Here is an 18527-nt window from a genome sequence, read left to right as displayed (position 1 = left end):
AATAAAACAGTGTATGCAATGAGTCCTAAAAACGTAGTGAGTACACAGTAAAGATATGATGTCAGGTGTACACAATGAGTCAAGAAAAGGTAGAGAGTTTACTGTAAGGTTACAAAGTTAGATATACATAATGACTCAGAATTAGATAGGGTGTTTGTAGTAATGTTATGATGTCAGCTATACATAATAAATTATTTTTAATGAGGTATTGTCTTAGTAATTAACTGTATAAATAAACTACAGCTAATTACTCCCTTTAGGAAGCCCTTTCTTAAGTTTTGTGTGTTATATAGATCCTCTACAAGCTAAGTATCTTTTCCCGGAAGAAAGTTGGTGATATATTCTACTAAGTCTTAACTAACATAAAATAAATGTGTGCCTCTCTGTTGTTAGAATTGCAAGTGCCATCTAAATACGTTTAAATCCTACATGCTCAAATGTGTGTCATAGATGTTAACACGGGGCTGGCAGTACAGTTTCTCTAATAGCATATATGCAGCCATATTTCTGTTTTGCAAGTGTATTATATAATTATTCTTTACGGCCTTAATTAAAAGAATTTACTGAATATTATTTACACGTTTCATGGTTTTTTTTATATCTGTTTTCCAGAAATGGACACAAGGGCCATAGCAAAAGAAAGACAAAAGAAAGACAATCACAATTTAAGTAAGTATATCATCTAATTTATAGAACAAAATAGAACCGAATAATGAAAAGAAAATCAGTGAATGCTTATAAATATACAAAAGGGTTTCAAGATGTATTAAGTATGTATGATCTGGCTGTCAGTTGTGTAGCAGCTTATTATAGGAAATGTCTGCTTGTATACTAGCCTTATGCAATGCATCGGTGAAAAAGTGAATATTCCATTCGACAGCTATCCTCTAGCAACACAAAGTAGAAGGTACTGTGCATGCAACTGGCTGAGAGGTAGTGGTGCATGTTCTGACCTGCTGGGTGAATGTAGAGGGAAAAAGATAAAAGATGACCACCATAAAGAAATCGGTCAGTTAAGGAGGAAGAAAAGCATTAATTAATGAGCATGCATGAAGATGACAGAAAGAATGGAGGATGTTTTGTGGGCAAAGGCACAACTTACCAAAAACTAAAAGCAGTCTGCATTAGAAAAAAATAAATGAAACAAAACCAAGAGGAAGAACAAATAAGGTCGAAGCCAAAAAATAACTAAGTAAAACACTTGAGCCAAATTGCCACAAACACATCAACCAACAAAGAAATTTAAATAAAGCATATATGACTGAAGGTAACGGTTCACCCTTTATTCCATGCCACAAGCAGCAAATCCCTGGAAAAAAGAAGCTTCTAAACCGTGCAGAGTTTTCACAGTATAGAGAATGCGCAGCTCAACATTTATTTCTCCTACAGGATCAATTAATGTCAAGACATGGGATTTTGGATGCATGTGCTCCCTCCAGATAAGGCCCCACTCCTCACCAGTGCATTTGAACAAATGGGAGGTGTTAAACATAGGTAAACAAAGACTGTTTTCGCTACATGGAACAGAGTTTCACTCACTTTACAGATGTGATGCACTCAGAAATCAGGAAGGTTTTATGGTCATGCAGTGTAGCACAGAGCAAAGTTAAATAAATGAGGTACCCAAGGTACCCACTGGGATTTGATAAATTAGAAGACCAAGAAGACCCTGTAGAGACAGCAGTGGTCTGTGACAAGAAGAGCAGATGAATCAAGTAAGATTGTCTATCACCTCCACCTATGTGGATATGCACTGGATCTCCTTAGAGAGACGTTGTACACTGGATCTCCATAGAGTGACATTGTACAGTGGATCTCCTTAGAGTGACATTGTACAGTGGATCTCCTTAGAGAGACGTTGTACACTGGATTTCCTTAGAGTGACATTGTACAGTGGATCTCCTTAGAGAGACGTTGTACACTGGATCTCCTTAGAGTGACATTGTGCAGTGGATCTCCTTAGAGAGACGTTGTACACTGGATCTCCTTAGAGTGACATTGTACAGTGGATCTCCTTAGAGAGACGTTGTACACTGGTTCTCCTTAGAGTGACATTGTACAGTGGATCTCCTTAGAGTGACATTGTACAGTGGATCTCCTTAGAGTGGCATTGTACACTGGATCTCCTTAGAGTGACGTTGTACACCGGATTTCCTTAGAGTGAAATTGATTACTGAACCAAGTATTGAAGTAAACCTTGTATTGTGGCCTCATTCACAGTGGCAGCAAGATGTTGCTTAAGGTTAATTACTTACCAGCCTTGTTTACAAAGATTTAGAGCTCAACATTGTCTCTCTGCATCTGTGCAGCATCTCATATTATTCATTCCCATATCAGAAATGGCAAGCTCATATGTGCAATTAGTTTGTAGACATATAAGGATCATATATTCTAGCAGATGGGAAGCAGCAAACTATAACTCTGTTCTTACTCAGATTGGTGAGTGCAATGACAATGCCTCTGACTATAGAGCCACCCATGACTAGGATACAGTTATATGCACTTGCAAACTCTGGAAATCTTAAGATCTTATGCTTTCATGCAACTGGGATAACTCATGTTTGAGGACGAAATCCTGCATGCTGTTGTGTGTGTTGTAGGCAGTGTTTGAATATGTTGCTGAGCTGTAGGTCTAAGCGTCCATTCCCAAGGAGTTGTAAGAAGGAATTGCTTCAGTACCTAAGCATATGTGGTTTACTATGTCACATACAGATGGCAATGGTGCTTTATTTACAGCAGAGATACACATAAAAATGAAGCCAAGCTTAATTCAACAGCCAATAGGCTCATAAACAAAACAAAATCATACAAATTTTGCTTGTTCTGCATGAGCCGGGTTGAGGTATAATATCAACCATAAATTCCAGGTTATTTTTAGGAAAAAATTCAAGTAAAATCTTCCAAGTACATTCATAGATATCTTCCTGTTACTCTACAAGGTCTCTTCTTGTTCGCTTCGCTTTCTAGCTGGTTTCCTCATGGAATCCTTACTCTAGGCCATATAAAAACCTCTAAGTGGAAGGCAGACATCTCTTCCCATCAACGTACGAGTTGCTAATGACCTAGTGGCCCTTCTTTTGGCTATTTAACTCCCTGTTCTTTGACAGTCAAATTGTCTGACTTATTTGGCATAAACCCTTCCTTTTAACTGCATTTCTGCAGGTGTTCCATATCAGTATCTATTCTTACATGCTCTCTGCTGCTGTAATCTTTGTATCATTGTTTATTAGAGAATAAGAGACCTGTACCTTGACAGTCTGACTGGAGGATAAATGTTCTCAGCAGGGTGTTTAAGTTATGCCAGCTGAAAAATGAGTTTGCCGGTTTACGGCAGCATATTATGCTGCTGTTGGAGCTCAGATTGAAAGAAAACTAACAGCCTCCATCATTTTACACTTCACTAAGCAGGGCTTTTGCTGTTTAGTGAGTGTAAAAAATAAAATAAAACAAATAGAAAATTGTCTGTGTTTATGACTGTGTGTGTGTGTGTGTGTGTGTGTGTGTGTGTGTGTGTGTGTGTGTGTGTGTGTATGTATGAGAATGAGAGTGAGAGTGGAAACGCCATTAATTTAAACTAAGTCAAAAAAGAGATGAAAGTGAACCAAAATACCACGAATAAACAACCAAAGGTTCGCTGGAAACTCCAAATTTATTTAAACTAGCTAAGCAGTGCTTTTGCTGTTCAGTGAGTGTAAAAGTAAAAAAAGAAACAAAAAAGAAAAAGTGTATGTGAATGTGCGTGTATGCTTATGTTTCTTTCTGCATGTGTAAGCGTTTGTGTGCTTGCATGCATGGAAGTGTGTGTGTGTGTGTGTGTGTGTGTGTGTGTGTGTGTGTGTGTGTGTGTGTGTGTGTGTGTGTGTGTGTGTGTATGAGAAGAGTGAGAGTGATCAAGCAGTAGCAGCAGCAGCACTTAAGAGATTTGTATACCCTTAGCTACAATGATGGCACTTGGATAAGCTGGTGCACCTGACACTATCCCCATTCATCTGTACAACAAAGTACATCATAGTTACAGTGATGGCACTTGGATAAGCTGGTGTGTCTGACACTATCCCCATTCATGTGTACAACAAAGCACATAATTTATTTTATTATTTTATTTAACATTTGTTGACAGGGCTGGTCCAACTGGATATATGTCCATTTTCAGCAGAGGCCCGGGGAGAAAAGCTGCAAGTGAAATAATATTGAGCATTAAAAACATTAATCATTAAAAGCATTAAACATTAAAAAAGTTAAAAATATAGTTCAGAGAAGAAAAAAAATAAAAAAAATAATATCATAATAGTATTTTTACAGTGTCTGCAATAAGCAAAATAAGAACACCAAAGGGTAAAATTCAAATTCGAAATTTAATAGTACATTTTTGAAAAGATTTGAAACAAGATAAGTGAGAGTTCTAGGAGCAGAATGCTAGCTAGTCAGAGTTAGAGCAGGGGCAGAGCCAGTGAGTTAGGAGGTGAGTTTTGAATTGGGATTTGAAGCTGGGAAGAGAGGAGATAGCAGTGAGGCTGGAAGGAAGGGAGTTCCAGGCTTTTCCAATTGTGTTAGAGAACAAGGAGTCGCCTGCTAAGTTGTTGGATTTACAGGTAGATATTAGAAATTTGTTAGAAGAATGCAGACTTTTGAGATTACAATAAGGGCTAATGAGGGTAGTGAGTATAGGGGTGTTGGTAGGTTTGTAGAGGATTTTATGGGCTAAAGAGAGCTGGTGAAATCAGATGAGATTTTGCAGCTCTAGCCATCCCAGTTGTTTTAAGTTTAGGCAGTGGTGAGTTATAAAGGTGGAGCCAGAAGTAAATCTGGCAATACTGTTGTAGGCAACAGTCAGTTTGGAGAGGTTAGTTTTGGACAGTCAGTTTGGAGAGGTTAATTTTGGACAGAAATGTATAGATGGGGGAGGCATAAAGTAGGGTAGAATCAAATGGGTATGTGCTATGGAAGTTCTAGCTAGTGGTGTAAGAAATGGTTTAATTTTAAACAAGGAGCCAAGTTTTCTGTTGACTTATTTTATTGTGCTGTTAATGTGAGAGTCAAAGCATAGGTTGTTGTCTATCTCTACTCCGAGGAGCCTAGTGGAGGGGTCAGGAAATATGTAGGTACCATTACTGGAGAAGACAGAGAAGTTGAGTGGAGAGGATTTTCTGGTGGGGGAGAAAAGTAACAGTTTAGTTTTCTTGGGGTTTAAGATTAGGCATCTTTTAAAGAAGCATTTTTCAACATTTGGGAAAGTCTGTTGGGTGATAGGGTGCAATTCATTGGGGGATGAGGCAGAACAAATCAAAGTAGAATCATCAGCATATTATATACAGGTAGCAGAGGACAAACTGGTATGTAGATCATTGATGAAAATAGAGAACAGAAGGGGACCAAGTATTGTACCTTGGGGGACTCCCAGGGTAATAGGTAGGAGGTTGGATAAGCTGTTTTCCCAGTGCACTGACTTTTGTCTGTTATGAAGATATGATTTGAACCATTTTATTGCACCAAAGGCAAGAGCAAAAGTTTTAAGTTTAACAGTATCTCATGGTTGACCATATCAAAAGCTTTGGATAGGTCAATAAAGAGAGCAGAGGTTAGTATGTTATTGTTCCGTTTTTTGTTGATGCAGTCAGTAAAGGAAAGGAGGGCTGAGGTGGTGCTGTGGTAAGGCCTGAAGCCATGTTGACAGTCAGCTAGTAGGTTGTGATTTAACAGGTGTTTAAGAAGTTGTTTTTGGATGCATTTCTCCATGATTTTATCTAAGGGGGAGAGTAAGGCTATGGGATGGTAGATTGAGAGTTCTTTAGAGGTCCCTCCTTTATGCAGGGGAATGATATGTGGAATTTTCCAAAGTGAAGAAATGCAGCCTTCAAAAATGGTTCTGTTAATCAGAATGGAAACGGGATAGGCTAATGGATTGGCTGCAATTTTTAGAAATTGAGCTGGTAGAAGGTCAGCAGAAGGCGAGGAGGTTTTAAGTTTGTGGGGAAGAGAATGGATAAGTGAAGTGGGTACAGGTTGCAGTTGAAATGTGGGAATGGAAGTGTTAGAAGAGGGGGACTAAGAGGAGATATTCGGGGCTATTGGTTAGCTAGACATTGGACAGTTTCAGTGAAGAAGGTATTGAAGGTATCAGCAGTTTGTTTTGGGTTGTTTTTAGAAGTGCCTAGGGGGCGTGGGGTGTCATTGTGGCCAGGCTTTAGAAGAGAGTTTATGCCTGCCCAGAATTTTTGTGGATTTTGTTGGTTAGCTTGTTGTAAATGGCAGTAGTAGTTTCTTTTATCTAGTAGGATCATATCATAGCTACAGGATGGCACTTGGATAAGCTGGGGTGCCTGACATTAACCCAATTCATATGTACAAAAAAGCAGATCATACCTACAATGATGGCATTTGGATAAGCTAGTGTACCTGACACTATTCCCATTCATAAGTACAACAAAGCACATCATGGCTACAATGATGAAACTTGGATAAGCTGGTGCACCTGATATCCCCATTCATGTGTACAACAAAGCACATCATAGCTACAATGATGGCACTTGGATAAGCTGGTGCACCTGACATTATTCCCATTCATTTGTACAACAAAGCACATCATAGCTACAGTGATGGCACTTAGATAAGCTGGTGTGCCTGACATTATCCCCATTCAAGTGTACAATGAAGTACATCATAGCTACAATGATGGCATTTGGATAAGCTGGTGCATCTGACATTATCTCCATTCATATGTACAACAAAGCACATCATAGCTACAATGATGGCACTTAGATATGCTGGTGTGCCAGATATTATCCCCATTCATGTGTACAATGAAGTGCATCATAGCTACAATGATGGCACTTGGATAAGCTGGTGCACCTGACATTATCTCCATTCATATGTACAACAAAGCACATCATAGCTACAGTGATGGCCCTTGGATAAGCTAGTGTACCTGACATTATCTACATTCATATGTACAACAAAGCACATCATAGCTACAGTGATGGCAGTTGGATAAGCTGGTGCACCTGACATTATCCCCATTCATACGTACAACAAAGCACATCATAGCTACAATTATGGCACTTGGATAAGCTGGTGCACCTGACATTATCCCCATTCATATGTACAACAAAGCACATCATAGCTACAATGATGGCACTTAGATACGCTGGTGCTCCTGACATTATCCCCATTCATGTGTACAACAAAGGACATTATAGCCACAATGATGGCACTTGGATAAGCTGGTACACCAGACATTATCCCCATTCATATGTACAACAAAGTACATCATAGCTACAATGATGGCACTTGGATACGCTGGTGCACCTGGCATTATCCCCATTCATATGTACAACAATGCACATCATAGCTACAATTATGGCTCTAGGATAAGCTGGTGCACCTGACATTATCCCCATTCATATGTACAACAAAGCACATCATAGCTACAATGATGGCACTTGGATACGCTGGTGTGCCTGACATTATCCCCATTCATGTGTACAATGAAGTACATCATAGCTACAATTATGGCACTTGGATAAGTTGGTGCACCTGACATTATCTCCATTCGTATGTACAACAAAGCACATCATAGCTACAATGATGGCACTTGGATATACTGGTGTGCCTGACATTATCCCCATTCATGTGTGCAATGAAGTACATCATAGCTACAATGATGGCACTTGGATAAGCTGGTGCACCTGACATTATATCCATTCATATGTACAACAAAGAACATCATAGCTACAATGATGGCGCTTGGATAAGCTGGTGTGCCTGATATCCCCATTCATATGTACAACAATGCACATCATAGCTACAATGATGGCACTTGGATAAGCTGGTGCACCTGACATTATCCCCATTCATGTGTACAACAAAGCACATCATAGCTACAGTGATGGCACTTGGATAAGCTGGTGTGCCTGATATCCCCATTCATATGTACAACAATGCACATCATAGCTACAATGATGGCACTTGGATAAGCTGGTGCACCTGACATTATTCCCATTCATGTGTACAACAAAGCACATCATAGCTACAGTGATGGCACTTGGATAAGCTGGTGTGCCTGATATCCCCATTCATATGTACAACAATGCACATCATAGCTACAATGATGGCACTTGGATAAGCTGGTGCACCTGACATTATTCCCATTCATTTGTACAACAAAGCACATCATAGTTACAGTGATGGCACTTGAATAAGCTGGTGTGCCTGACATTATCCCCATTCATGTGTACAATGAAGTACATCATAGCTACAATGATGACACTTGTATAAGCTGGTGCACTTAACATTATCTCCATTCACATGTACAACAAAACACATCATAGCTACAGTGATGGCACTTGGATAAGCTAGTGCACCTGACATTATCCCCATTCATACATACAACAAAGCACATCATAGCTACAATGATGGCACTTGGATAAGCTGGTGCACCTGACATTATCCCCATTCCTGTGTACAACAAAGCACATCATAGCTACAATGATGGCACTTGGATATGATGGTGCCCCTGACATTATCCCCATTCATGTGTACAACAAATGACATTATAGCTACAATAATGGCACTTGGATAAGCTGATGCACCAGACATTATCCCCATTCATATGTACAACAAAGTACATCATAGCTACAATGATGGCACTAGGATACGCTGGTGCACCTGGCATTATCCCCATTCATATGTACAACAATGCACATCATAGCTACAATGATGGCACTTGGATACGCTGATGTGCCTGACATTATCCCCATTCATGTGTACAATGAAGTACATCATAGCTACAATGATGGCACTTGGATAAGCTGGTACACCTGACATTATCTCCATTCATATGTACAACAAAGCACATCATAGCTACAATGATGGCACTTGGATAAGCTGGTGTTCCTGATATTATTCCCATTCATGTTTACAACAAAGCACATCATATCTACAGTGACGGCACTTGGATAAGCTGGTGTACTTGACATTATTCCCCTTCATTTGCACAACAAAGCACATCATAGCTACAGTGATAGCACTTGGATAAGCTGGTGTGCCTGACATTATCCCCATTCATGTGTACAATGAAGTACATCATAGCTACAATGATGACACTTGTATAAGCTGGTGCACTTAACATTATCTCCATTCACATGTACAACAAAACACATCATAGCTACAGTGATGGCACTTGGATAAGCTAGTGCACCTGACATTATCCCCATTCATACATACAACAAAGCACATCATAGCTACAATGATGGCACTTGGATAAGCTGGTGCACCTGACATTATCCCCATTCCTGTGTACAACAAAGCACATCATAGCTACAATGATGGCACTTGGATATGATGGTGCCCTGACATTATCCCCATTCATGTGTACAACAAATGACATTATAGCTACAATAATGGCACTTGGATAAGCTGATGCACCAGACATTATCCCCATTCATATGTACAACAAAGTACATCATAGCTACAATGATGGCACTAGGATACGCTGGTGCACCTGGCATTATCCCCATTCATATGTACAACAATGCACATCATAGCTACAATGATGGCACTTGGATACGCTGATGTGCCTGACATTATCCCCATTCATGTGTACAATGAAGTACATCATAGCTACAATGATGGCACTTGGATAAGCTGGTACACCTGACATTATCTCCATTCATATGTACAACAAAGCACATCATAGCTACAATGATGGCACTTGGATAAGCTGGTGTTCCTGATATTATTCCCATTCATGTTTACAACAAAGCACATCATATCTACAGTGACGGCACTTGGATAAGCTGGTGTACTTGACATTATTCCCCTTCATTTGCACAACAAAGCACATCATAGCTACAGTGATAGCACTTGGATAAGCTGGTGTGCCTGACATTATCCCCATTCATGTGTACAATGAAGTACATCATAGCTACAATGATGGCACTTGGATAAGCTGGTGCACCTGACATTATATTCATTCATATGTACAACAAAGCACATCATAGCTACAATGATGGCTCTTGGATAAGCTTGTGCACCTGACATTATCCCCATTCATATGTACAACAAAGCACATCATAGCTACAATGATGGCACTTGGATAAGCTGGTGCACCTGACATTATCCCCATTCATATGTACAACAAAGCACATCATAGCTACAATGATGGCACTTGGATACGCTGGTGCCCCTGACATTATCCCCATTCATGTGTACAACAAAGGACGTTATAGCTACAATGATGGCACTTGGATAAGCTGGTGCACCAGACATTATCCCCATTCATATGTACAATGAAGTACATCATAGCTACAATGATGGCACTTGGATACGCTGGTGCACCTGGCATTATCCCCATTCATATGTACAACAATGCACATCATAGCTACAATGATGGCTCTTGGATAAGCTGGTGCTCCTGACATTATACCCATTCATATGTACAACAAAGCACATCATCGCTACAATGATGGCACTTGGATACTCTGGTGTGCCTGACATTATGCCCATTCATGTGCACAATGAGGTATATCATAGCTACAATGATGACACTTGGATAAGCTGGTGCACCTGACACTATCCCCATTCATATGTACAACAAAGCACATCATAGCTATAATGATGGCACTTGAATAAGCTGGTGCGCCTGACATTATCACCATTCATATATACAAGTCAGTAATAATAGCGGGATCCAGGTCCAATTCTAAACCAGTCACAAGTGGTGTCCCACAAGGCTCGGTCCTGGGACCCCTACTTTTCAGCATATACTTCTCAGAAGTGCAGGCAAAGACATGAGGACTATGGCTGACCAGGTTCACCGATGACTGCAAACTGCGAACCATAATTGACTCTCCAGCTGACACGGACATTCTCCAAAATGTCCTTCCTGAGACGGACACCTGGTGTCAAAGTCATGGTCTCAAGCTAAATGCCAAAAAATGCATAGTCATCCCTTTTGGGAAAACCAAAACACCCATGAATTACCACATAGGTGGCAGAAGAGGTAATAAGAGATCTGGGAACCCAGGTAGATAGTAATCTCTCCTTTGACAAGCATATTGCCAACGTAGTTAGCAAATCCTTCTCTGTAGCCCATCTAATTACTAAAGGGTTTGCATCTAGAAATAAAGAGGTTATAGTGCCCCCCTACTCATCACTCATCAGACCCATCATAGAGTACAATGCCCTGTTTGGGTTGTACCTCACAAGACACTTCCAACAGCTGTAAAGACCACAAAAGTACCTAACCAAGAGGATTACTGGCCTCAAACATATGTCCTATGCAGCCCGACTGGAAAAACTCTGGCTGTACTCAGTGGCATATTGCTTACTCAGAGGTGATCTCTGCATGACTTACAAAGCCATGTCTAACTCAGAATTGATGGCCATGCACCACCTAAAGAAATCCAAGTCACTGAGAACCACTCACTCTAGCGAGCGAAACCTCACCACAACAATAAATAGAACATGCTGGTGGGATATATTCCTGTCACAGAGACTCCCCATGCTTTGTAACAAAATTCTTAACTGCATTAGGCAGAGCCCCTCACTAATACTCTTCAAGAGAAACCTTGACGAGTGGATGGGTAACAGAAAATACACCCCTGGGATCACTTCATTGGCTCTTCTTGACCGAGGTTCAGTTAATTAATCAATGGGGTGTCGAAAGCTGACACACTCTGGCTAGGTTTATAAATACCCTAGGGCAGATAGCCTAGTACCTACCTATGAACAAAGCACATCATAGCTACAATGATGGCACTTGGATAAGCTGGTGTGCCTGATACTATCCCCATTCATATGTACAACAAAGCACATCACAGCTACAATAATAGCACTTAGACCAGGCCCCATAGCACACACCAAATTGCCAACCAAGTTATTGTTCACATGAGAAAAGGGATATGAGTAAGAGAAGAAATAAACACACAAGTGTAACTTGAAGGCGAGATAGAAGGAAAACATTATTTTTTAAGGGATGGGTACCTATTTTCCATTTTTTACAAGAAATGTAAAGGGGAAGGGTTTCAAGGAAAATGTGTTGGGTGGAAGGAGGGAGTAGAGAGGGTAACAGATGTAGACAGTCCAACTTAAAATGATTGTGGGACACAAAAAGGCAGGGCAACACTGGAGAGAGACAGACAGAGGGAGGTGAGCTGATGATGTGGTAGATGGCCTACAAGTAGGATATAGTGAGTAAGATAGAAGTAGGTGGAACAACATGATGAGAAATAAAATACACTACAGTGGAGATGCCAGACTGGCAAAGAGGAGAACCTAACCTGAAGTCATGTCACCTCTGTGACTGACCACCATAGCCAGCCCTGCATCTTGTGGTCTGAGAGAGAGGGCAGGCTGTCTGTGTAACTTTATTAATCACATAAGAAGTTCCAGGGTGGCAACATGGACATCTAGTCCATCTGTGCCATCTCCACCCACTACACATGCAATTAGTTGACCAAGGAAGCCTCTGCTTCTCACCTGGGGATACATATGGCAGGCACCATTGAGCTGTTCAGATCACCTTCAATGGTGAATCATTAGCCTCCTTTTTTACAGGCAGCCAACATTGGCTCAGTGGCAGGCATGATGGCTGGTGCTACTGTATCACGTCTTAACTACCATAATGGGCTCTGTGGAGTGGGAGAGAGCAAAACCAAAACCAAAAACAAAACAAACAAACAAGCAAACAAAAGAACCCAGCACATTAGTACACATTTATATGATCCATGTTTTCCTACTTTAAACACTTACAGTACTAACCCTGCTACCTGACTAGCCTGTCACACCTCCTTAGGCAGGACTCGTGTTTTCATTCTACCTCTTCCAGGGCATAAGATAAAAAAGAGAGAGCTCAGTATAATACATTCCTCTCATTATAGGGCAAGAACAGGCCAACACAGTCAGAACAATGCACTGAAATGTAGTGGCAAACAGCTTATAGAAATACTGACTCCCTTTCCATAACCTTTGCCTCCCACTGGTGGAACAGGCTGCGTTGGTGCCTCAGCAGATCACTGTATGTGTGCCAGCATTGCTTACCACAGTAGAAGATGAAAGTGACATCACTTATTACTCTGGTGCCAGGCATCAGTCTTATACATGTGCATATCAGAGGCCCCAAACAGATGTTCACCTTTGTCCTTTGCAGAAAGTACAGAAAGATTTTCATTTTCATGCTGTACAAGTAGGAACCCTATTAAAACCAGCACTGAAGGAGGCCGTGCACAATCTATAGGTCAGAAAGAGGTGGAAAATAATAGCACAATATGCACTGCCAAACATCATGACATCATAGCATATAGTATATCAGGCATCACCGGTGCATAGTGCAATTAACCATTAGTGCACTGAGATGTTGCTGTAAGGTAAATACAGTATTATATCCATGCATCATCTCACTCTTCAACTCGTAACCCAGAAGCAGGCACAGACAGGCATGGCAGCACTAACTGGGGCTGATAACCTATCACACTATGGCAGTAATACAGAGACAACCACACTAAATCACCACATTAACTTAAAAACTGCACAACAAGGCCCACTGTAGCATGATAAAAACTGTGGTAGTTATACTGAGGTTGACTGCACTATGTTGAGAAATATAGAGGTTGGAATACAGACCTGGATAATTGCTTATATTGTCATATAGGCATAGTGACAGCAGACATGACAACTTGCAGTAAACCACAGGACTGTAAGGTACACACAAGTGGGGGATGGAAACATAGTAGGAGTACAGCATGTGGGTAACTAATAATGGCATGCCATGTTACTGTTTTGTAGTTTGGAGGTTCATCTGTTAGAATGTAGAGCACCAGGTCATCATGTCAAGATACTGTCCTACTATTTGCAAAGATTGCCTGACATACATACTGTCTACATGCTGGCCACCACATGTGCTACAGAAGGTATAAAATGGCAAGCAGTAGTGCTGCGCCCACTGCTGTCAGCATTATGACACAGCATGTGCATGTTTACAGCATAGTTGCATAACATCTGTGGACAGCAAATAAAGCCAAACTGACAGTGCTGAGACCTTTGGTGTCTGCATATGATAGCTATACATATACATGCCCTGATATATGCATCTTTTCCACAGTTGTACTTATCCTGCCATGAAATAAAGAAACAACAATGTCTGCATAACTTTACCTCACTGGAGACAAAGGCTATATATAAGCACATATGCTATGCACTACTTTGATTACGGTACAGCAGGCAACACATTTTCAGACCAAGTGTGGCATGTAGCTGTACAGCTAGAAGGTAGGGTCTCTGATATAATATTACTTGCCAACACCATGGGATAGGATAATGCCAGTGACAGGTCCACACTGGCACAGAGATGTCTCACATAGGTAACAGAATTCCTAGTGTCCCTGTCTGGAGCTAGATAGACAACCCTCATGTTTGGTGGTCAGTTTAATAAGGGAGCTGGGATAGTGACAGCTGCATCAGTGTCCAGTGAGGAATGCACGAGATTAGTTTTACCCTCTTCCAGTATTATTATGCAGTGTCTCACTTGTGTGCATGTTGTGCTCAGCAGAACAGCATATATATCCACCTAGGACACCAGGGCTGCAACTGTTAAAACAGCTTCATAAGGTGTGTATGTGCCTATGTATTACCTGTATTAATGGCACATGCATGATGGGTGTGTCACAGATTCCCAGCATTGCTTCAGTTATGTCATCTTTATGTTTCACAGGTTCCAGTGGTGGGGGTCAGGAAAAAGAGATAGGCACATGTCTGATTACAACAGATCACCTATGGTATATGATGAAGTTATCTTACTAGGCACATGGCTGATCACAGCAGATCACCTATTGTATATGGTGAAGTTATCTTACTAGGCACATGGCTGATCACAGCAGATCACCTATGGTATATGGTGAAGTTATCTTACTAGGCACATGGCTGATCACAGCAGATCACCTATGGTATATGGTGAAGTTATCTTACTAGGCACATGTCTGATCACAGCAGATCACCTATGGTATATGGTGATGGTATCTTACTAGCCACATGTCTGATTACAACAGATCACCTATGGTATATGGTGAAGGTATCTTACTAGGCTCATGGCTAGATCACAGCAGATCACCTATGGTATATGGTGAAGTTATCTTACTAGGCACATGGCTGATCACAGCAGATCACCTATGGTATATGGTGATGGTATCTTACTAGCCACATGTCTGATTACAACAGATCACCTATGGTATATGGTGAAGTTATCTTACTAGGCACATGGCTGATTACAACATATCACCTATGGTATATGGTGAAGTTACCTTACTAGGCACATGGCTGATCACAGCAGATCACCTATGGTATATGGTGAAGTTATCTTACTAGGCACATGGCTGATAACAGCAGATCACCTATGGTATATGGTGATGGTATCTTACTAGCCACATGTCTGATTACAACAGATCACCTATGGTATATGGTGAAGGTATCTTACTAGGCACATGGCTAGATCACAGCAGTTCACCTATGGTATATGGTGAAGTTATCTTACTAGGCACATGGCTGATCACAGCAGATCACCTATGGTATATGGTGATGGTATCTTACTAGCCACATGTCTGATTACAACAGATCACCTATGGTATATGGTGAAATTATCTTACTAGGCACATAGCTGATCACAGCAGATCACCTATGGTATATGGTGAAGTTACCTTACTAGGCACATGGCTGATCACAGCAGATCACCTATGGTATATGGTGAAGTTAACTTACTAGGCACATGGCTGATCACAGCAGATCACCTATGGTATATGGTGAAGTTATCTTACTAGGCACATGGCTGATTACCGCAGATCACCTATGGTATATGGTGAAGTTATCTTACTAGGCACATGGCTGATTACTGCAGATCACCTATTGTATATGGTTATGGTATCTTACTAGGCACATGGCTGATCACAGCAGATCACCCATGGTATATGGTGATGGTATCTTATTCATAACACAGATCAGTGAAACAATGGCCCTGTCAACAATGCTAACACTGGTAGGAATGCACACATTCCCCACAACAGCATTGCAGGAAAAAGGGCTGGCTGAAACTCCAGCATCACATGTTTTGGCACTGGATACTCAGTCATGTTGGCCCCACGCAGGCTACACTGTAGTCAATGCTACAGATGGCCAACTGTAATCCACACCACATCTAAGGTGTGTGTACCCTATATTAGACAGAGGTATATGTGTGGCCATTGCTGCAGTCACTACAGAATATTCCCTGCCCTGGATGTCATCTATGGCATCAGTTATCAGATATGCAAGTCTCTGATCTAAGTACAAGCAAACACTGAACAGTGTCTGATTTTTTTTCCCCTAGATAAACAGCCTACCATCTAAAGCTATGCCTGAATGAAAAGTATGCTATCATGTTCTCAACTCCTGTCAAGGACAGTTAGGACTGTTTTTTAAATGTGTGTGTGTGGGTGGGTGTCATATTTTCTGTAATGATAAAAACTCTTTATCTTGCTTACAAATTGCATTTATCTTCACCTTGGAATACAGAAATGTTCAATAAAACATATATCTAGTACAATGTATAAAACATTACAAGAAGAAAGATGTATTTGTTTGTTTATTTATGCATGTATATAGGTATTTCTATTTATTGATTGGGAAAGTCCAACTGTGCAAAAAATCACTTACTAGTGGAGGCCTGGGGATCATAGGATCATAGGAAGTTACTAGGCTATTGGCCCTGAGGCCCTTATAAGCCTAGCCAAGAGTTTAGCCCATGCATAGACAAATCAGCACCTTGTGCCCCTGTTCAGCAGGGATGTGGGTGGAATCCCAGGGATGTATTTTCTATTTCCCATCCAGTTATCCAGATTGTGCTTAAAAAGGGGTAAAGAGGTACTCTGCTTGATGTGGAGAAGGAGTCTATTCGATAGATGCGGGAGTCTCTGGGACACAAATCTGTCCCACTAACAAGTCTCATTGATGTGACAGATCAGGTTGAGGCTGCGTGTGTGGGTTACTCAAGTGGAGCTTGTCTTGTGGATATGCAGCAGTCCCATCAAGGCAAGGTCTGAATTCACCTTGAATGCCAGACAGAAGTCACCTCTGAGAAAATCTGTACAAAAAATATTATATATTGTCATACATTAATACAAAGATTGAAGGTCATGTAGGATAACAATTGCTGTAGTGAGACGTAGGATTAAACAGAAGCTTTCAGTAAAGTACATAACATAAATATACATATATCCACTATGTGATAGAAGTTTCTAATGCTTTAGAGTTTGTCTTGTTTTATTCAAACAATTCGTAATAATGATAGGATTTTAAGTTCTGTATCAGTAGGAACACCTTGGCCATGTTCTTAGCAGCTGCAGTCCTAGATTTTTCACTAATTCTCCTCAAAGTGTAAATCTTATGTATCAACCAACACCTGTTTTTACTTATTTGCCTTTTACTTGCATGCATAGTGGCACAGCAGATAGTTCTGTTGGCTCACAGCAAGTGGATCCCTGCTTTGATTGTCAGCTAGGGTGCTTTCTGTGCAGAGTCTGCACGTCCTCCTTATGTTTGCATGGGTTTCCTCCGGGTGTCTGATTTCTTCCCACATTCCAGTGACTTGCAGTAGGTGGATTAGACACTTGAAATTGGCCACAGGTGTGAGTGTGCATGTAAGCGTGTAGTGTGGAAGAAGTACCGCAGCAGGGCTAGCCACTCTGCAGTGTAAACCTTAGCTGTAGATGATTGTCACTGATGAAGTGACACCTTGACCCATGTGCAAAAATGGGATAAAAGGACTGTGGATTTGGAATTCAGTGCAAAAACTTCCTTCACTAGGCTAGAATTTCTGGATGTATGTGTAGAACAAACAAATAAAGGTTACATTTCCAGTTTATATAAAAAGGATTGCTGGCAGAACACATTACTGTCATTTGACAGTATGCATCCACAACATGTTTTTCCAAACATCATGAAAGGACAGATGAGCAGAGTTTCCAGAATTTGTTCTGAGGATGCACAATATGATATTGAAATGCACAAGCTTGACCAATGTTTTATAGAAAGGGGCTATGGTAAAAGTTTGGTCAAGAATGTCATGGATAATAACAAGAAATATAGGTGCACCAGATATAAACCGTGGATAAGAAATATACATAGTGAGGAGTCTAATCATAATAAAGATAGGAGACATTTGGGAGAGAGGTCCAGATTGCTACTAACTTATGGTAGAAATATGAATGATATATGTAAGATAGTGCAGAACAATTGGAATATTTTAACAAGTGATTTGAGCCTTAAAAACATTGTGGGTGAACGTCCTATGTTCACATATAGAAGGAACAAAAATTTGAAAGATCTTTTTTGTAAGGAAACACACCAGGATAAAGAAAGGATACCTAATATGAATTTAGGTACTCATGCTTGTGGTAGATGTAAGGCATGCACATTCATTAACACCCAGACAGAATTTAGGCATCCTAACATGCACAAATTATTTTATTTTCAAGGCAGGGCCACATGTAGAACGCAGAATTTGG

At 40.6% G+C, this 18527-nt stretch overlaps 1 protein-coding gene across 1 annotated transcript in view; it reads left to right on the top strand.

Moving 5' to 3' along the window:
- TFEC (transcription factor EC) overlaps positions 1-18527 on the top strand; it is a 505518-nt gene that overhangs the window by 438185 nt on the left and 48806 nt on the right. Inside the window, exon 5 of the mRNA XM_044088699.1 lies at positions 613-669. Within this exon, the coding sequence (XP_043944634.1) occupies positions 613-669 (57 nt within the window). The remainder of the gene's footprint in view (positions 1-612; positions 670-18527) is intronic.

Source organism: Protopterus annectens, chromosome 11.part0, assembly GCF_019279795.1.
Source record: "Protopterus annectens isolate FY-2018-M chromosome 11.part0, PAN1.0, whole genome shotgun sequence".
In the NCBI taxonomy this organism is placed as follows: Eukaryota; Metazoa; Chordata; order Ceratodontiformes; family Protopteridae; genus Protopterus; species Protopterus annectens.
The sequence above is the reverse complement of the archived record's forward strand: the minus strand, read 5'-3'. Positions and strand labels throughout refer to the sequence as shown.